Source organism: Telmatherina bonti (genome assembly GCF_933228915.1).
Source record: "Telmatherina bonti genome assembly, chromosome: 1".
In the NCBI taxonomy this organism is placed as follows: Eukaryota; Metazoa; Chordata; class Actinopteri; order Atheriniformes; family Telmatherinidae; genus Telmatherina; species Telmatherina bonti.
Window position 1 is genome coordinate 46000120 of NC_136619.1, and position 23659 is coordinate 46023778.

The following is a 23659-nucleotide window of genomic DNA, read 5'->3' on the forward strand; positions in this document are numbered from 1 at the left end:
CACATCAGATTACTGACCTTACTGTATATTACTGACCTCACATCGGATTACTGACCTCACATCAGATTACTGACCTCACATCAGATTACTGACCTTACTGTATATTACTGACCTCACATCGGATTACTGACCTCACATCAGATTACTGACCTCACATCAGACTACTGACCTCACGTCAGATTACTGACCACACATAAGATTACTGACCTCACAATAGATTACTGGCCTCACATCAGATTACTGACCTTACTGTATATTACTGACCTCACATCGGATTACTGACCTCACAGCAGATTACTGACATCATATCAGATTACTGACATCATATCAGATTACTGACCTCAGAGTAGATTACTGACCTCACAGCAGATTACTGACCTCATATCAGATTACTGACCTTACTGTATATTACCTACCTCACATCAGATTACTGACCTCACGTCAGATTACTGACCACACATCAGATTACTGACGTCACATCAGATCACTGACCTCATATCAGATCACTTACCTCACATTAGATTACTGACCTCACAGTAGATTACTGACCTCACAGCAGATTACTGACCTCACATCAGATTACTGACCTTACTGTATATTACCTACCTCACATCAGATTACTGACCTCACGTCAGATTACTGACCACACATCAGATTACTGACGTCACATCAGATCACTGACCTCATATCAGATCACTTTCCTCACAGTAGATTACTGACCTCACATCAGATTACTGACCTCACATCATATTACTGACCTCACAGTAGATTACTGACCTCACATCAGATTACTGACCTCACATCATATTACTGACCTCACGTCAGATTACTGACCTCACTTCAGATTACTGACCTCACATCATATTACTGACCTCACAGTAGATTACTGACCTCACATCAGATTATTGACCTCACATCAGATTACTGACCTCACGTCAGATTACTGACCTCACAGCAGATTACTGACCTCACAGCAGATTACTGACCTAAGAGTAGATTACTGACCTCACAGTAGATTACTGACCTCACATCAAATTACTGACCTCACGTCAGATCACTGACCTCAGATTAGATTAGTGACGTCACATCAGATCAATGACCTCATAGTAGATTACTGACCTCATATCAGATTACTGACCTCATAGTAAATTACTGACCTCACAGCAGATTACTGACATCATATCAGATTACTGACCTCACGTCAGATTACTGAACTCACAGAAGATTACTGACCTCACATCAGATTACTGACCTCACAGCAGATCACTGACCTCACATCAGACTACTGACCTCACATCGGATTACTGACCTCACATCAGATTACTGACATCACATCAGATCACTGACCTCACAGTAGATTACTGACCTCATATCAGATTACTGATCTCAGAGTAGATTACTGACCTCAGAGTAGATTACTGACCTCACGTCAGATTACTGACCTCATATAAGATTACTGACCTCACAGCAGATTACTAACCTCATATCAGATGACTGACCTCACATCAGATCACTGACCTCACAGTAGATTACTGACCTCATATCAGATTACTGACCTCACATCAGATTACTGACCTCACATCATAATACTGACCTCACAGCAGATTACTGACCTCAGAGTAGATTGCTGACCTCACAGCAGATTACTGACCTCACGTCAGATTACTGACCACACATCAGATTACTGACCTTACTGTATATTACCGACCTCACATCAGATTGCTGACCTCACGTCAGATTACTGACCACACATCAGATTACTGACCACACATCAGATTACTGACCACACATCAGATTACCGACCTCACATCAGATTACTGACCTCACGTCAGATTACTGACCACACATCAGATTACTGACCTCACATCATAATACTGACCTCACAGCAGATTACTGACCTCACATCAGATTACTGACGTCAGAGTAGATTGCTGACCTCACATCAGATTACTGACCTCACGTCAGAGTACTGACCACACATCAGATTACTGACCTCACAGCAGATTACTAACCTCACAATAGATTACTGACCTCACATCAGATTACTGACCTTACTGTATATTACTGACCTCACATCGGATTACTGACCTCACATCAGATTACTGACCTCACATCAGACTACTGACCTCACGTCAGATTACTGACCACACATAAGATTACTGCCCTCACAATAGATTACTGACCTCACATCAGATTACTGACCTTACTGTATATTACTGACCTCACATCGGATTACTGACCTCACATCAGATTACTGACCTCACAGCAGATTACTGACATATCAGATTACTGACATCATATCAGATTACTGACCTCAGAGTAGATTACTGACCTCACAGCAGATTACTGACCTCACGTCAGATTACTGACCACACATCAGATTACTGACGTCACATCAGATCACTGACCTCATATCAGATCACTTACCTCACAGTAGATTACTGACCTCATATCAGATTACTGACCTCAGAGTAGATTACTGACCTCAGAGTAGATTACTGACCTCACGTCAGATTACTGACCTCATATAAGATTACTGACCTCACAGCAGATTACTAACCTCATATCAGATGACTGACCTCACATCAGATCACTGACCTCACAGTAGATTACTGACCTCATATCAGATTACTGACCTCACATCAGATTACTGACCTCACATCATAATACTGACCTCACAGCAGATTACTGACCTCACATCAGATTACTGACCTCAGAGTAGATTGCTGACCTCACAGCAGATTACTGACCTCACGTCAGATTACTGACCACACATCAGATTACTGACCTTACTGTATATTACCGACCTCACATCAGATTACTGACCTCACGACAGATTACTGACCACACATCAGATTACTGACCACACATCAGATTACCGACCTCACATCAGATTACTGACCTCACGTCAGAGTACTGACCACACATCAGATTACTGACCTCACAGCAGATTACTAACCTCACAATAGATTACTGACCTCACATCAGATTACTGACCTTACTGTATATTACTGACCTCACATCGGATTACTGACCTCACATCAGATTACTGACCTCACATCAGATTACTGACCTTACTGTATATTACTGACCTCACATCGGATTACTGACCTCACATCAGATTACTGACCTCACATCAGACTACTGACCTCACGTCAGATTACTGACCACACATAAGATTACTGACCTCACAATAGATTACTGGCCTCACATCAGATTACTGACCTTACTGTATATTACTGACCTCACATCGGATTACTGACCTCACATCAGATTACTGACCTCACAGCAGGTTACTGACATCATATCAGATTACTGACATCATATCAGATTACTGACCTCAGAGTAGATTACTGACCTCACAGCAGATTACTGACCTCATATCAGATTACTGACCTTACTGTATATTACCTACCTCACATCAGATTACTGACCTCACGTCAGATTACTGACCACACATCAGATTACTGACGTCACATCAGATCACTGACCTCATATCAGATCACTTACCTCACATTAGATTACTGACCTCACAGTAGATTACTGACCTCACAGCAGATTACTGACCTCACATCAGATTACTGACCTTACTGTATATTACCTACCTCACATCAGATTACTGACCTCACGTCAGATTACTGACCACACATCAGATTACTGACGTCACATCAGATCACTGACCTCATATCAGATCACTTTCCTCACAGTAGATTACTGACCTCACATCAGATTACTGACCTTACTGTATATTACTGACCTCACATCGGATTACTGACCTCACATCAGATTACTGACCTCACATCAGATTACTGACCTTACTGTATATTACTGACCTCACATCGGATTACTGACCTCACATCAGATTACTGACCTCACATCAGACTACTGACCTCACGTCAGATTACTGACCACACATAAGATTACTGACCTCACAATAGATTACTGGCCTCACATCAGATTACTGACCTTACTGTATATTACTGACCTCACATCGGATTACTGACCTCACATCAGATTACTGACCTCACAGCAGGTTACTGACATCATATCAGATTACTGACATCATATCAGATTACTGACCTCAGAGTAGATTACTGACCTCACAGCAGATTACTGACCTCATATCAGATTACTGACCTTACTGTATATTACCTACCTCACATCAGATTACTGACCTCACGTCAGATTACTGACCACACATCAGATTACTGACGTCACATCAGATCACTGACCTCATATCAGATCACTTACCTCACATTAGATTACTGACCTCACAGTAGATTACTGACCTCACAGCAGATTACTGACCTCACATCAGATTACTGACCTTACTGTATATTACCTACCTCACATCAGATTACTGACCTCACGTCAGATTACTGACCACACATCAGATTACTGACGTCACATCAGATCACTGACCTCATATCAGATCACTTTCCTCACAGTAGATTACTGACCTCACATCAGATTACTGACCTCACATCAGACGACTGACCTCATAGCAGATTACTGAGCTCAGAGTAGATCACTGAGCTCACAGTAGATTACTGACCTCACATCAGATTACTGACCTCACATCAGATCACTGACCTCACAGTAGATTACTGACCTCATAGCAGATTACTGAGCTCAGAGTAGATTACTGTCCTCACAGCAGATTACTGACCTCATATCAGATTACTGACCTCACATCATATTACTGACGTCACAGTAGATTACTGACCTCACGTCAGATTACTGACCTCACTTCAGATTACTGATCTCACATCATATTACTGACCTCACATCAGATGACTGACCTCATATCAGATTTCTGACTGCACATCAGATTACTGACATCATATCAGATTACTGACCTCACAGTAGATTACTGACCTCACATCAGATTACTGACCTCACATCAGATTACTGACCTCACGTCAGATTACTGACCTCAGATTAGATTAGTGACGTCACATCAGATCACTGACCTCATAGTAGATTACTGACCTCACAGCAGATTACTGACATCATATCAGATTACTGACCTCACGTCAGATTACTGAACTCACAGCAGATTACTGACATCACGTCAGATTACTGACCACACATAAGATTACTGACCTCACAATAGATTACTGACCTCACATCAGATTACTGACCTTACTGTATATTACTGACCTCACATCAGATTACTGACCTCACAGCAGATTACTGACCTCAGAGTAGATTACTCACCTCACAGTAGATTACTGACCTCACATCAGATTACTGACCTCACAGCAGATTACTGACCTCACATCAGATTACTGACCTCACATCAGATTACTAACCTCACATCAGATGACTGACCTCACGTCAGATTACTGACCACACATCAGATTACTGACATCACATCAGATCAATGACCTCACAGTAGATTACTGACCTCATATCAGATTACTGACCTCACAGCATATTACTGACATCATATCAGATTACTGACCTCACGTCAGATTACTGACCTCACAGCAGATTACTGACATCATATCAGATTACTGACCTCAGAGTAGATTACTGACCTCACGTCAGATTGCTGACCTCACAATAGATTACTGACCTCACATCAGATTACTTACCTTACTGTATATTACCGACCTCACATCAGATCACTGACCTCACATCAGATTACTGACCTCACGTCAGATTACTGACCTCACAGCAGATTACTGACCTCACAGCATATTACTGACATCATATCAGATTACTGACCTCACGTCAGATTGCTGACCTCACAATAGATTACCGACCTCACATCAGATTACTGACCTCACGTCAGATTACCGACCTCACATCAGATTACTGACCTCACGTCAGATTACTGACCTCACAGCATATTACTGACATCATATCAGATTACTGACCTCATATCAGATCACTGACCTCACAATAGATTACTGACCTTACTGTATATGTCTGACCTCACATCAGATTACTGACCTCAGAGTAGATTACTGACCTCACATCAGATTACTGACCACACATCAGATTACTGACCACACATCAGATTACTGACCTCACATCAGATTACTGACCTCACATCAGATCACTGACCCCACAGTAGATTACTGACGTCACATCAGATTACTGACCTCACTGTAGATTACTGACCTCATATCAGATTACTGACCTCAGAGTAGATTACTGACCTCAGAGAAGATTACTGACCTCAGAGTAGATTACTGACGTCACATCAGATCAATGACCTCACAGTAGATTACTGACCTCATATCAGATTACTGACATCATATCAGATTACTGACCTCACGTCAGATTGCTGACCTCACAGCAGATTACTGACCTCACATCAGATTACTGACCTCACATCAGATTACTGACATCACATCAGATCACTGACCTCACAGTAGATTACTGACCTCATATCAGATTACTGACCTCACAATAGATTACCGACCTCACATCAGATTACTGACGTCACATCAGATCACTGACCTCACAGTAGATTACTGACCTCATATCAGATTACTGACCTCACAGCAGATTACTGACCACACATCAGATTACTGACATCACATCAGATCACTGACCTCACAGTAGATTACTGACCTCAGAGTAGATTACTGACCTCAGAGTAGATTACTGACCTCACGTCAGATTACTGACCTCATATAAGATTACTGACCTCACAGCAGATTACTAACCTCATATCAGATGACTGACCTCACATCAGATCACTGACCTCACAGTAGATTACTGACCTCATATCAGATTACTGACCTCACATCAGATTACTGACCTCACATCATAATACTGACCTCACAGCAGATTACTGACCTCACATCAGATTACTGACCTCAGAGTAGATTGCTGACCTCACAGCAGATTACTGACCTCACGTCAGATTACTGACCACACATCAGATTACTGACCTTACTGTATATTACCGACCTCACATCAGATTGCTGACCTCACGTCAGATTACTGACCACACATCAGATTACTGACCACACATCAGATTACCGACCTCACATCAGATTACTGACCTCACGTCAGATTACTGACCACACATCAGATTACTGACCTCACATCATAATACTGACCTCACAGCAGATTACTGACCTCACATCAGATTACTGACGTCAGAGTAGATTGCTGACCTCACAGCAGATTACTGACCTCACGTCAGAGTACTGACCACACATCAGATTACTGACCTCACAGCAGATTACTAACCTCACAATAGATTACTGACCTCACATCAGATTACTGACCTTACTGTATATTACTGACCTCACATCGGATTACTGACCTCACATCAGATTACTGACCTCACATCAGACTACTGACCTCACGTCAGATTACTGACCACTCATAAGATTACTGACCTCACAATAGATTACTGACCTCACATCAGATTACTGACCTTACTGTATATTACTGACCTCACATCGGATTACTGACCTCACATCAGATTACTGACCTTACTGTATATTACTGACCTCACATCGGATTACTGACCACACATCAGATTACCGACCTCACATCAGATTACTGACCTCACGTCAGATTACTGACCACACATCAGATTACTGACCTCACATCATAATACTGACCTCACAGCAGATTACTGACCTCACATCAGATCACTGACCTCACAGTAGATTACTGACCTCATAGCAGATTACTGAGCTCAGAGTAGATTACTGTCCTCACAGCAGATTACTGACCTCATATCAGATTACTGACCTCACATCATATTACTGACGTCACAGTAGATTACTGACCTCACGTCAGATTACTGACCTCACTTCAGATTACTGATCTCACATCATATTACTGACCTCACATCAGATGACTGACCTCATATCAGATTTGACTGCACATCAGATTACTGACATCATATCAGATTACTGACCTCACAGTAGATTACTGACCTCACATCAGATTACTGACCTCACATCAGATTACTGACCTCACGTCAGATTACTGACCTCAGATTAGATTAGTGACGTCACATCAGATCACTGACCTCATAGTAGATTACTGACCTCACAGCAGATTACTGACATCATATCAGATTACTGACCTCACGTCAGATTACTGAACTCACAGCAGATTACTGACATCACGTCAGATTACTGACCACACATCAGATTACTGACCTCACAGCAGATTACTAACCTCACAATAGATTACTGACCTCACATCAGATTACTGACCTCACATCAGATTACTGACCTTACTGTATATTACTGACCTCACATCGGATTACTGACCTCACATCAGATTACTGACCTCACATCAGACTACTGACCTCACGTCAGATTACTGACCACACATAAGAGCACTGACCTCACAATAGATTACTGGCCTCACATCAGATTACTGACCTTACTGTATATTACTGACCTCACATCAGATTACTGACCTCACAGCAGATTACTGACCTCAGAGTAGATTACTCACCTCACAGTAGATTACTGACCTCACATCAGATTACTGACCTCACAGCAGATTACTGACCTCACATCAGATTACTGACCTCACATCAGATTACTAACCTCACATCAGATGACTGACCTCACGTCAGATTACTGACCACACATCAGATTACTGACATCACATCAGATCAATGACCTCACAGTAGATTACTGACCTCATATCAGATTACTGACCTCACAGCATATTACTGACATCATATCAGATTACTGACCTCACGTCAGATTACTGACCTCACAGCAGATTACTGACATCATATCAGATTACTGACCTCAGAGTAGATTACTGACCTCACGTCAGATTGCTGACCTCACAATAGATTACTGACCTCACATCAGATTACTTACCTTACTGTATATTACCGACCTCACATCAGATCACTGACCTCACATCAGATTACTGACCTCACAGCAGATTACTGACCTCACATCAGATGACTGACCTCACGTCAGATTACTGACCACACATCAGATTACTGACATATCAGATTACTGACCTCACGTCAGATTGCTGACCTCACAATAGATTACCGACCTCACATCAGATTACTGACCTCACGTCAGATTACCGACCTCACATCAGATTACTGACCTCACGTCAGATTACTGACCTCACAGCATATTACTGACATCATATCAGATTACTGACCTCATATCAGATCACTGACCTCACAATAGATTACTGACCTTACTGTATATGTCTGACCTCACATCAGATTACTGACCTCAGAGTAGATTACTGACCTCACATCAGATTACTGACCACACATCAGATTACTGACCACACATCAGATTACTGACCTCACATCAGATTACTGACCTCACATCAGATCACTGACCCCACAGTAGATTACTGACGTCACATCAGATTACTGACCTCACTGTAGATTACTGACCTCATATCAGATTACTGACCTCAGAGTAGATTACTGACCTCAGAGAAGATTACTGACCTCAGAGTAGATTACTGACGTCACATCAGATCAATGACCTCACAGTAGATTACTGACCTCATATCAGATTACTGACATCATATCAGATTACTGACCTCACGTCAGATTGCTGACCTCACAGCAGATTACTGACCTCACATCAGATTACTGACCTCACATCAGATTACTGACATCACATCAGATCACTGACCTCACAGTAGATTACTGACCTCATATCAGATTACTGACCTCACAATAGATTACCGACCTCACATCAGATTACTGACGTCACATCAGATCACTGACCTCACAGTAGATTACTGACCTCATATCAGATTACTGACCTCACAGCAGATTACTGACCACACATCAGATTACTGACATCACATCAGATCACTGACCTCAGAGTAGATTACTGACCTCAGAGTAGATTACTGACCTCACGTCAGATTACTGACCTCATATAAGATTACTGACCTCACAGCAGATTACTAACCTCATATCAGATGACTGACCTCACATCAGATCACTGACCTCACAGTAGATTACTGACCTCATATCAGATTACTGACCTCACATCAGATTACTGACCTCACATCATAATACTGACCTCACAGCAGATTACTGACCTCACATCAGATTACTGACCTCAGAGTAGATTGCTGACCTCACAGCAGATTACTGACCTCACGTCAGATTACTGACCACACATCAGATTACTGACCTTACTGTATATTACCGACCTCACATCAGATTGCTGACCTCACGTCAGATTACTGACCACACATCAGATTACTGACCACACATCAGATTACCGACCTCACATCAGATTACTGACCTCACGTCAGATTACTGACCACACATCAGATTACTGACCTCACATCATAATACTGACCTCACAGCAGATTACTGACCTCACATCAGATTACTGACGTCAGAGTAGATTGCTGACCTCACAGCAGATTACTGACCTCACGTCAGAGTACTGACCACACATCAGATTACTGACCTCACAGCAGATTACTAACCTCACAATAGATTACTGACCTCACATCAGATTACTGACCTTACTGTATATTACTGACCTCACATCGGATTACTGACCTCACATCAGATTACTGACCTCACATCAGACTACTGACCTCACGTCAGATTACTGACCACACATAAGATTACTGACCTCACAATAGATTACTGACCTCACATCAGATTACTGACCTTACTGTATATTACTGACCTCACATCGGATTACTGACATCATATCAGATTACTGACCTCAGAGTAGATTACTGACCTCACAGCAGATTACTGACCTCATATCAGATTTCTGACCTTACTGTATATTACCTACCTCACATCAGATTACTGACCTCACGTCAGATTACTGACCACACATCAGATTACTGACGTCACATCAGATCACTGACCTCATATCAGATCACTTACCTCACAGTAGATTACTGACCTCATATCAGATTACTGACCTCAGAGTAGATTACTGACCTCAGAGTAGATTACTGACCTCACGTCAGATTACTGACCTCATATAAGATTACTGACCTCACAACAGATTACTAACCTCATATCAGATGACTGACCTCACATCAGATCACTGACCTCACAGTAGATTACTGACCTCATATCAGATTACTGACCTCACATCAGATTACTGACCTCACATCATAATACTGACCTCACAGCAGATTACTGACCTCACATCAGATTACTGACCTCAGAGTAGATTGCTGACCTCACAGCAGATTACTGACCTCACGTCAGATTACTGACCACACATCAGATTACTGACCTTACTGTATATTACCGACCTCACATCAGATTACTGACCACACATCAGATTACTGACCACACATCAGATTACCGACCTCACATCAGATTACTGACCTCACGTCAGATTACTGACCACACATCAGATTACTGACCTCACATCATAATACTGACCTCACAGCAGATTACTGACCTCACATCAGATTACTGACGTCAGAGTAGATTGCTGACCTCACAGCAGATTACTGACCTCACGTCAGAGTACTGACCACACATCAGATTACTGACCTCACAGCAGATTACTAACCTCACAATAGATTACTGACCTCACATCAGATTACTGACCTTACTGTATATTACTGACCTCACATCGGATTACTGACCTCACATCAGATTACTGACCTCACATCAGATTACTGACCTTACTGTATATTACTGACCTCACATCGGATTACTGACCTCACATCAGATTACTGACCTCACATCAGACTACTGACCTCACGTCAGATTACTGACCACACATAAGAGCACTGACCTCACAATAGATTACTGGCCTCACATCAGATTACTGACCTTACTGTATATTACTGACCTCACATCGGATTACTGACCTCACATCAGATTACTGACCTCACAGCAGATTACTGACATCATATCAGATTACTGACATCATATCAGATTACTGACCTCAGAGTAGATTACTGACCTCACAGCAGATTACTGACCTCATATCAGATTACTGACCTTACTGTATATTACCTACCTCACATCAGATTACTGACCTCACGTCAGATTACTGACCAGACATCAGATTACTGACGTCACATCAGATCACTGACCTCATATCAGATCACTTACCTCACATTAGATTACTGACCTCACAGTAGATTACTGACCTCACAGCAGATTACTGACCTTACTGTATATTACCTACCTCACATCAGATTACTGACCTCACGTCAGATTACTGACCACACATCAGATTACTGACGTCACATCAGATCACTGACCTCATATCAGATCACTTTCCTCACAGTAGATTACTGACCTCACATCAGATTACTGACCTCACATCAGACGACTGACCTCATAGCAGATTACTGAGCTCAGAGTAGATCACTGAGCTCACAGTAGATTACTGACCTCACATCAGATTACTGACCTCACATCAGATCACTGACCTCACAGTAGATTACTGACCTCATAGCAGATTACTGAGCTCAGAGTAGATTACTGTCCTCACAGCAGATTACTGACCTCATATCAGATTACTGACCTCACATCATATTACTGACGTCACAGTAGATTACTGACCTCACGTCAGATTACTGACCTCACTTCAGATTACTGATCTCACATCATATTACTGACCTCACATCAGATGACTGACCTCATATCAGATTTCTGACTGCACATCAGATTACTGACATCATATCAGATTACTGACCTCACAGTAGATTACTGACCTCACAGCAGATTACTGACATCATATCAGATTACTGACCTCACGTCAGATTACTGAACTCACAGCAGATTACTGACATCACGTCAGATTACTGACCACACAGCAGATTACTGACCTCACAATAGATTACTGACCTCACATCAGATTACTGACCTTACTGTATATTACTGACCTCACATCAGATTACTGACCTCACAGCAGATTACTGACCTCAGAGTAGATTACTCACCTCACAGTAGATTACTGACCTCACATCAGATTACTGACCTCAGATTAGATTAGTGACGTCACATCAGATCACTGACCTCATAGTAGATTACTGACCTCACAGCAGATTACTGACATCATATCAGATTAATGACCTCACGTCAGATTACTGAACTCACAGCAGATTACTGACATCACGTCAGATTACTGACCACACATAAGATTACTGACCTCACAATAGATTACTGACCTCACATCAGATTACTGACCTTACTGTATATTACTGACCTCACATCAGATTACTGACCTCACAGCAGATTACTGACCTCAGAGTAGATTACTCACCTCACAGTAGATTACTGACCTCACATCAGATTACTGACCTCACAGCAGATTACTGACCTCACATCAGATTACTGACCTCACAGCAGATTACTAACCTCACATCAGATGACTGACCTCACGTCAGATTACTGACCACACATCAGATTACTGACATCACATCAGATCAATGACCTCACAGTAGATTACTGACCTCATATCAGATTACTGACCTCACAGCATATTACTGACATCATATCAGATTACTGACCTCACGTCAGATTACTGACCTCACAGCAGATTACTGACATCATATCAGATTACTGACCTCAGAGTAGATTACTGACCTCACGTCAGATTGCTGACCTCACAATAGATTACTGACCTCACATCAGATTACTTACCTTACTGTATATTACCGACCTCACATCAGATTACTGACCTCACATCAGATTACTGACCACACAGCAGATTACTGACCTCACATCAGATTACTTACCTTACTGTATATTACCGACCTCACGTCAGATTGCTGACCTCACAATAGATTACCGACCTCACATCAGATTACTGACCTCACGTCAGATTACCGACCTCACATCAGATTACTGACCTCACGTCAGATTACTGACCTCACATCAGATTACTGACCTCACGTCAGATTACTGACCTCACAGCATATTACTGACATCATATCAGATTACTGACCTCATATCAGATCACTGACCTCACAATAGATTACTGACCTTACTGTATATGTCTGACCTCACATCAGATTACTGACCTCAGAGTAGATTACTGACCTCACATCAGATTACTGACCACACATCAGATTACTGACCTCACATCAGATTACTGACCTCACATCAGATTACTGACCTCACATCAGATTACTGACCTCAGAGTAGATTACTGACCTCACATCAGATTACTGACCCCACAGTAGATTACTGACGTCACATCAGATTACTGACCTCACTGTAGATTACTGACCTCACGTCAGATTGCTGACCTCACAATAGATTACTGACCTCACATCAGATTACTTACCTTACTGTATATTACCGACCTCACATCAGATTACTGACCTCACGTCAGATTACTGACCTCACAGCAGATTACTGACCTCACATCAGATTACTGACCTCACAGCAGATTACTAACCTCACATCAGATGACTGACCTCACGTCAGATTACTGACCACACATCAGATTACTGACATCACATCAGATCACTGACCTCACAGTAGATTACTGACCTCATATCAGATTACTCACCTCACAGTAGATTACTGACGTCACATCAGATCAATGACCTCACAGTAGATTACTGACCTCATATCAGATTACTGACCTCACGTCAGATTACTTACCTTACTGTATATTACCGACCTCACATCAGATTACTGACCTCACGTCAGATTACTGACGTCACATCAGATCACTGACCTCACAGTAGATTACTGACCTCATATCAGATTACTGACCTCACAGCAGATTACTGACCTCAGAGTAGATTACTGACCTCACAGCAGATTACTGACCTCACATCAGATTACTGACCTCACGTCAGATTACTGACCACACATCAGATTACTGACCTCAGAGTAGATTACTGACCTCACAGCAGATTACTGACATCATATCAGATTACTGACCTCACAGCAGATTACCGACCTCACAGCAGATTACTGACATCATATCAGATTACTGACCTCACATCAGATTACTGACCTCAGAGTAGATTACTGACCTCACAGCAGATTACTGACATCATATCAGATTACTGACCTCACATCAGATTACTGACCTCACATCAGATTACTGACCTCACGTCAGATTACTGACCACACATCAGATTACTGACCTCACATCAGATTACTGACCTCAGAGTAGATTACTGACTTCACATCAGATTACTGACCTCACATCAGATTACTGACCTCAGAGTAGATTACTGACTTCAAATCAGATTACTGACCTCACATCAGATTACTGACCTAAGAGTAGAGTGTTATTTGTATTTGTTGGGTTGTTTTTTGTTCTGTAACACCAGTTCCTCTTCTTCCCCCTATTTTCTTCCTTCTTGGTATTTCCTGCCATGCAGCCTGAGGAGGACTCCACGCTCCGTGGTGACCAAATTGAACCCTAACTGTGTTTAAAAGCCTGTAATCTATCTCGGACTTTGTAAATTGTCGTGTTAATCTCATATTATCTCTATATCAATGTCTGAACAATAAACTTAGCATTTCCTATAAAACATTTATATTAATTTTTTAAAAATACTTTTTTTCCCAGACCTTTTAAGTTTTTTCATTTTTGGTAATTTTATGACTTTTCTTATTCCTGTTTTTTTATATAATTTACCTCTTATCAATCAGAGGTGAAAGCAGTTTTTTGGTTTTTTTTAAACATCTTGTTCTGTTTAAACCTGTGATGTTGAACTTGTGTATCTTTGTGAAGACATTATTTCTATTACAGTCAGCATGACCTCTGAGCTCGTGTGACGTGTGGTTGTTTTCATTATGGTAATAGATTTGGGTGGGGGTGGGGGGCTTTCACACCTCCACCTTTCCACCTTGGGAACTTCCAGTCGCAGCTGCTTTTTGTGAGTGTGTGAGAACACAAACCTGAATAGATGTTTGTGTTGTACAGTAACGAGAAATCTGAACATTTCAGACTTAGATCTGTAGGTGGCTGTGTATGAAGAGTCCAAAGACTGCAGAGTTGTCAGTTTGAGTGTCACCTCCCTTGTCACCCATCGTTGTGTCCCTGGGCAAGAAACTTCCCCCTCCAGTGTGGCATCACTGGTGTGCGCATGTTGGTGAATGTTTCAGTGGTTGGAGAGGATGCTGGTGCTGATTGGCTGCCACGTTTCCATCAGTCTGCTGCAGGGTTAGGGTTAGCTCCATTTGCAGCTTAGCGTCAGCTAGAATGAACGTGGAGTAACAAAGGATCAAATGTAAATGCTTCGAGTGCTGTCTACAGTGACACTTAATATCAATATAATAATCCCAGAAGTAGTAGTAGTAGTCGTAGTCGTAGTAGTTGTAGTGTTAGTAGAAGAAACTTCCATTCAGTGAGATGTTGGAGTGTGTTTCAGTCTTCAGGCATCAAACAGCTGGAGGGGGAAGTCTTCAGAGATCACCTTCAGTATCCCGGACACAGAAAGACCAACATCATCGTCACCAACAGGTGAAACACAGACCTCCAGAAGCATCATGTTTGTTATTTGTTTTGTTGTTTACATTCTTTCTTCTTGTTTAGGCGGGTCATGTGTGTGAAGGAGATCGACTTTGTAGGTCACTTCAACAAAGAGTGGGAATGTTTGTTTGAGAACTTCTGCCGCTCTCCCACGTTGACCGGATCTGAGCTGAAGATTTACTGCAAGGTACTGGTCCCAGAACCAGGACCAGGGTCTTGTCCAGGTTCAAGCCACTTCTTTTTCTTTTGTTCTTTGATATTTTTCTCTTGCGTTTCTATGGTTACGTTGAACCGGTCTACGCTGTTTGTAACGTCTTTTCTTTCATGCTTGGTGTTTTCCTCATGGGCATCGTCCACGCCTGGAGCTTTGTCTGCTTGGTCTGCAGAGTAGTTGCCATGGGGACGGTCCTTATCTGGGTGGCAGCGGGGTGGACCCAGCCTGCCTGGATGTGGACTGATCCAGAGGTTACAGTGGCTCCCGGCATAGATGGATCTCCAACATATCGTTCCCGTGTGACTCCTGTATGAAAAGTGCTGAACAAATACAGTTTGACTTGTTAAGACCCAACTCTGCTCGAGCAAATGAGCCGAACAAAAGAAAGAACTGTGGTAAAATGTTGAAAAATGGACAAATGCAGATTTATTGTCACATTAGGAGATGAGGTGTAAAAAAATAGATAATAATGATATTAAAGAAGTTGGGGTTTATGATGCTGCTTAAAACAACAAAATGCCAAAAACAGCCAGTAAAAGGAAAACAGAAAAACAGGCCGGCAAAGCTGGATGTTTACAAACAAAAGCAGCACCTATGCCTGTCTAAAAAGAAAAATACAAACAAATGATATTCAACACTATACCAATAGCCAATCCCAACTACACACTAACCAAACTAACAGAAAGATTAGCCATCAGGGCTTTACAACAACCATAAAAAAAAACTTATGAGTTTAACCTCAGCTCAAAGCCAAGTAGTTTTAATGTTACTGGAGACACAAAACAATAAAACTAAACAACTGCAAACAAAGGAACAAAACTGGGAAAACAAATCTCCACTGGAAATCACACCATTGTCTAAGTCCAGACACACAAGCAAGCTGAGGGCACACTGCTACTGAGCAAGCAGTTGCCCTGACTGAAGGATTCCAGGTGTATTTTATTTCATGGTGGTTGGTAGCGCCAGCAGTGATTGGAGCATCAGTTGTCCAGTGAGAAGAGAGGAGATGAAGGTGTGACCGGTTGGACCAGTCACAGCCAGAGGACAGCAAGCAGAGATTTGAATGAGCAATGTATCACAGGTGTAGAAAATCAGAGAATGAGCTTTTCTCAACCAGTTGATCATTGAGACATAGCTTGATCTCAGCCTTGCGTGCATGCAAGGGAACAGGGAACAGAAATATTAAACACACTAGAAATCAGCAACAGGTCTGCTTTTGTGCACCTGTCTAATTTCTCAACAATGTTCAGAGAACTGACCCATATCAAACAACATGATAGACAGGAAGCGCTGCAGAGAACACTGCCAACCAAAAAAAAAAAACTCACAAACTAGGACAACATATCCCGGACGAGCCCCCAATATCAAACAACATGATAGACAGGAAGCGCTGCAGAGAACCCTGCCAACCAAAAAAAAAAAACTCACAAACTAGGACAACATATCCCGGACGAGCCCCCAATATCAAACAACATGATAGACAGGAAGCGCTGCAGAGAACCCTGCCAACCAAAAAAAAAAAACTCACAAACTAGGACAACATACCGGACGATCCCCCAATTTATGTTACGTCCTACCCAGGAGTGCAACAGAAAGAAAAGAATACAATTCCTGGTCCCGGCCCTTAGTCAGAAACAAACAACTTTCCAGTGATCAACCATTTATTTACAGAAATATAATTCATGTGTCACCAAGCCTGTGAATCAAAAATGTCAGCGTGAACCGAGGCCAAAACACCAAACAAAATCGACTAACTTAACCCCGTGCTAACTAAGCTTTACAGGAAAATAAACAAAACACTAGCCCTAACTCCCTACCACATAATACAGGAGCAAACACCCAAAAAGAAAAATGGCAGTCCACTCCTTCAGCTTACAGCTTGTGAGAAATTATCTATTTACAAAAGATAAAGCTTATATAACTAAAGAAAACAGACTACCCATAACAGTTTGGAACCAGACAATCACAATAATCAGAAATGTGAGGACCAGGAGGCTGATCGCTGCTGCTGCCACCAGAACACAGGAACAGCGGGACTCTTCAAAGCTGTGGGGACTGGCAGGGACCAATCCGGGGATGCCTGGTGTTGAACAGGAGCCAATCAAAAGACGGCACACCAAAGGAACAGCTGATCCCACTTGGACCTGTAGATTAGAAAAGATCCTAAACTGGATAGATTAACCACCCTGACCAAAAAAAAAGAAACTAAACTATAGCACTGTTAACACACAAAAGAAATGTATACCGCTCAAGTTGAACCAGCTAAGCTCTGGTTCTAGCACCCGATTCGAGCGTGCGCCCGTTCTTTACTGGAAAGGATTTCTGACCTCATGTGGATCAGGAAGAAGAGTTGGCTTCTTAAGAGGTTTGAGACGGGACCTCAAGACAGCTCCTTACTAGGACATCTGGCCCAGATTTTATTTGCTTGTGGAGTTTTACAAAATAAATAAGCAGAAATGAGACAAATCAGGCGACTTCTTGGCTTCTGGTATCATGACTCCAACATGATCCCTGATTTCTTCTCATGACCTTTCAGGACCAGCAGAAGTTGAAGCTTCCGAAAAGAGACAGCCAGGAGAGGGCGAGGACGCTCCAACTTGGAGACACAAAGGCTGCCCAGGTAGGGTGCCAGGAGACGGAGGACAGGTAGAGACGTTACGGCAGAGGACAGGGAGAGAAGTTACGGCAGGGGACGGAGGACAGGTAGAGACGTTACGGCAGGAGACAGGGAGAGATGTTACGGCAGGGGACGGAGGACAGGTAGAGACGTTACGGCAGGAGACAGGGAGAGATGTTACGGCAGGGGACGAACGACAGGTAGAGACGTAACGGCAGGGGACGAAGGACAGGTAGAGACGTAACGGCAGGAGACAGAGGACAGGTAGAGACGTTACGGCAGGAGACGGAGGACAGGTAGAGACGTTACGGCAGAGGACAGGGAGAGAAGTTACGGCAGGGGACGAAGGACAGGGAGAGAAGTTACGGCAGGGGACGAAGGACAGGTAGAGACGTAACGGCAGGAGACAGAGGACAGGTAGAGACGTTACGGCAGGAGACGGAGGACAGGTAGAGACGTTACGGCAGGGGACAGGGAGAGATGTTACGGCAGGGGACGAAGGACAGGTAGAGACGTAACGGCAGGAGACAGAGGACAGGTAGAGACGTTACGGCAGGAGACGGAGGACAGGTAGACACGTAACGGCAGAGGACAGGTAGAGACGTTACGGCAAGAGACGGAGGACAGGTAGAGACATTACGGCAGGAGACGGAGGACAGGTAGAGACGTTACGGCAGGAGACGGAGGACAGGTAGAGACATTACGGCAGGGGACGGAGGACAGGTAGAGACGTTACGGCAGGAGACGGAGGACAGGTAGAGACATTACGGCAGGAGACAGAGGACAGGTAGAGACATTACGGCAGGAGACGGAGGACAGGTACAGACGTTACGGCAGGGGACGGAGGACAGGTAGAGACGTAACGGCAGGAGACGGAGGACAGGTAGAGACGTTACGGCAGGAGACGGAGGACAGGTAGAGACGTAACGGCAGAGGACAGGTAGAGACGTTACGGCAGGAGACGGAGGACAAGTAGAGACGTAACGGCAGAGGACAGGTAGAGACGTTACGGCAGGAGACAGAGGACAGGTAGAGACGTAACGGCAGAGGACAGGTAGAGACGTAACGGCAGGAGACGGAGGACAGGTAGAGACGTTACGGCAGGAGACGGAGGACAGGTAGAGACGTTACGACAGGAGACGGAGGACAGGTAGAGACGTTACGGCAGGGGACAGGGAGAGATGTTACGGCAGGAGACGGAGGACAGGTAGAGACGTTACGGCAGGAGACGGAGGACAGGTAGAGACGTAACGGCAGAGGACAGGTAGAGACGTCACGGCAGAGGACAGGTAGAGACGTTACGGCAAGAGACGGAGGACAGGTAGAGACGTTACGGCAGGAGACAGAGGACAGGTAGAGACGTAACGGCAGAGGACAGGTAGAGACGTAACGGCAGGAGACGGAGGACAGGTAGAGACGTTACGGCAGGAGACGGAGGACAGGTAGAGACGTTACGACAGGAGACGGAGGACAGGTAGAGACGTTACGGCAGGGGACAGGGAGAGATGTTACGGCAGGAGACGGAGGACAGGTAGAGATGTTACGGCAGGAGACAGAGGACAGGTAGAGACGTTACGGCAGGAGACAGAGGACAGGTAGAGACGTAACGGCAGAGGACAGGTAGAGACGTAACGGCAGGAGACGGAGGACAGGTAGAGACGTTACGGCAGGAGACGGAGGACAGGTAGAGACGTTACGACAGGAGACGGAGGACAGGTAGAGACGTTACGGCAGGGGACAGGGAGAGATGTTACGGCAGGAGACAGAGGACAGGTAGAGACGTTACGGCAGGAGACGGAGGACAGGTAGAGACGTTACGGCAGGAGACGGAGGACAGGTAGAGATGTTACGGCAGGAGACAGAGGACAGGAAGAGATGTTACGGCAGGAGACGGAGGACAGGTAGAGACGTTACGGCAGGGGACAGGGACAGATGTTACGGCAGGGGACGGAGGACAGGTAGAGACGTAACGGCAGGAGACGGAGGACAGGTAGAGACGTAACGGCAGAGGACAGGTAGAGACGTAACGGCAGGAGACAGAGGACAGGTAGAGACGTTACGGCAGGAGACGGAGGACAGGTAGAGACGTTACGACAGGAGACGGAAGACAGGTAGGGACGTAACGGCAGAGGACAGGTAGAGACGTTACGGCAGGAGACGGAGGACAAGTAGAGACGTTACGGCAGGAGACGGAGGACAGGTAGGGACGTAACGGCAGAGGACAGGTAGAGACGTAACGGCAGGAGACAGAGGACAGGTAGAGACGTTACGGCAGGAGACGGAGGACAGGTAGAGACGTTACGACAGGAGACGGAGGACAGGTAGAGACGTAACGCAGGAGACAGAGGACAGGTAGAGACGTTACGGCAAGAGACGGAGGACAGGTAGAGACGTTACGGTAGGAGACGGAGGACAGGTAGAGACGTAACGGTAGGGGACGGAGGACAGGTAGAGACGTAACGGCAGGAGACGGAGGACAGGTAGAGACGTTACGGCAGGGGACGGAGGACAGGTAGAGACGTAACGCAGGAGACAGAGGACAGGTAGAGACGTTACGGCAAGAGACGGAGGACAGGTAGAGACGTTACGGCAGGAGACGGAGGACAGGTAGAGACGTAACGGTAGGGGACGGAGGAAGGGTAGAGACGTTACGGCAGTGGACAGGTAGAGATGTTACGGCAGGAGACAGAGGACAGGTAGAGACGTTACGGCAGGGGACGGAGGACAGGTAGAGACGTAACGGCAGAGGACAGGTAGAGACGTTACGGCAGGAGACGGAGGACAGGTAGAGACGTTACGGCAGGAGACGGAGGACAGGTAGAGACGTTACGGCAGGAGACGGAGGACAGGTAGAGACGTAACGGCAGAGGACAGGTAGAGACGTTACGGCAGGAGACGGAGGACAGGTAGAGACGTTACGGCAGAGGACAGGTAGAGACGTTACGGCAGGAGACGGAGGACAGGTAGAGACGTTACGGCAGAGGACAGGTAGAGACGTTACGGCAGGAGACGGAGGACAGGTAGAGACGTTACGGCAGAGGACAGGTAGAGACGTTACGGCAGGGGACGGAGGACAGGTAGAGACGAGGACAGGTAGAGACGTTACGGCAGGGGACGGAGGACAGGTAGAGACGTTACGGCAGGAGACAGAGGACAGGTAGAGACGTTACGGCAGGAGACGGAGGACAGGTAGAGAGGTTACGGCAGGAGACGGAGGACAGGTAGAGACGTTACGGCAGGAGACGGAGGACAGGTAGAGACGTTACGGCAGAGGACAGGTAGAGACGTTACGGCAGGAGACGGAGGACAGGTAGAGACGTTACGGCAGAGGACAGGTAGAGACGTTACGGCAGGGGACGGAGGACAGGTAGAGACGAGGACAGGTAGAGACGTTACGGCAGGGGACGGAGGACAGGTAGAGACGTTACGGCAGGAGACAGAGGACAGGTAGAGACGTTACGGCAGGAGACGGAGGACAGGTAGAGACGTTACGGCAGGGGACAGGGAGAGATGTTACGGCAGGGGACGGAGGACAGGTAGAGACGTTACGCCAGGGTACGGAGGACAGGTAGAGACGTTACGGCAGGAGACAGAGGACAGGTAGAGACGTTACGGCAGGAGACGGAGGACAGGTAGAGACGTAACGGCAGAGGACAGGTAGAGACATTACGGCAGGAGACGGAGGACAGGTAGAGACGTTACGGCAGGAGACGGAGCACAGGTAGAGATGTTACGGCAGGAGACAGAAGACAGGTAGAGACGTTACGGCAGGAGACGGAGGACAGGTAGAGACGTTACGGCAGGGGACAGGGAGAGATGTTACGGCAGGGGACGGAGGGCAGGTAGAGACGTAACGGCAGGAGACGGAGGAAGGGTAGAGACGTTACGGTAGAGGACAGGTAGAGACGTTACGGCAGGAGACAGAGGACAGATAGAGACGTTACGGCAGGGGACAGGGAGAGATGTTACGGCAGGGGACGGAGGGCAGGTAGAGACGTAACGGCAGGAGACGGAGGAAGGGTAGAGACGTTACGGTAGAGGACAGGTAGAGACGTTACGGCAGGAGACAGAGGACAGATAGAGACGTTACGGCAGGAGACGGAGGACAGGTAGAGACGTTACGGCAGGGGACAGGGACAGATGTTACGGCAGGGGACGGAGGACAGGTAGAGACGTAACGGCAGGAGACGGAGGACAGGTAGAGACGTAACGGCAGAGGACAGGTAGAGACGTTACGGCAGGAGACGGAGGACAGGTAGAGACGTTACGGCAGAGGACAGGTAGAGACGTTACGGCAGGAGACGGAGGACAGGTAGAGACGTTACGGCAGAGGACAGGTAGAGACGTTACGGCAGGAGACGGAGGACAGGTAGAGACGTTACGGCAGAGGACAGGTAGAGACGTTACGGCAGGGGACGGAGGACAGGTAGAGAC

At 45.1% G+C, this 23659-nt stretch overlaps 1 protein-coding gene across 1 annotated transcript in view; it reads left to right on the forward strand.

Moving 5' to 3' along the window:
- Window positions 1–23659, forward strand: part of vps13c (vacuolar protein sorting 13 homolog C) — a 359723-nt gene that overhangs the window by 324554 nt on the left and 11510 nt on the right. The window contains exons 84-86 of the mRNA XM_079245724.1: window positions 16294–16385; window positions 16458–16581; window positions 19145–19228. Of these exons, the coding sequence (XP_079101850.1) occupies window positions 16294–16385; window positions 16458–16581; window positions 19145–19228 (300 nt within the window). The remainder of the gene's footprint in view (window positions 1–16293; window positions 16386–16457; window positions 16582–19144; window positions 19229–23659) is intronic.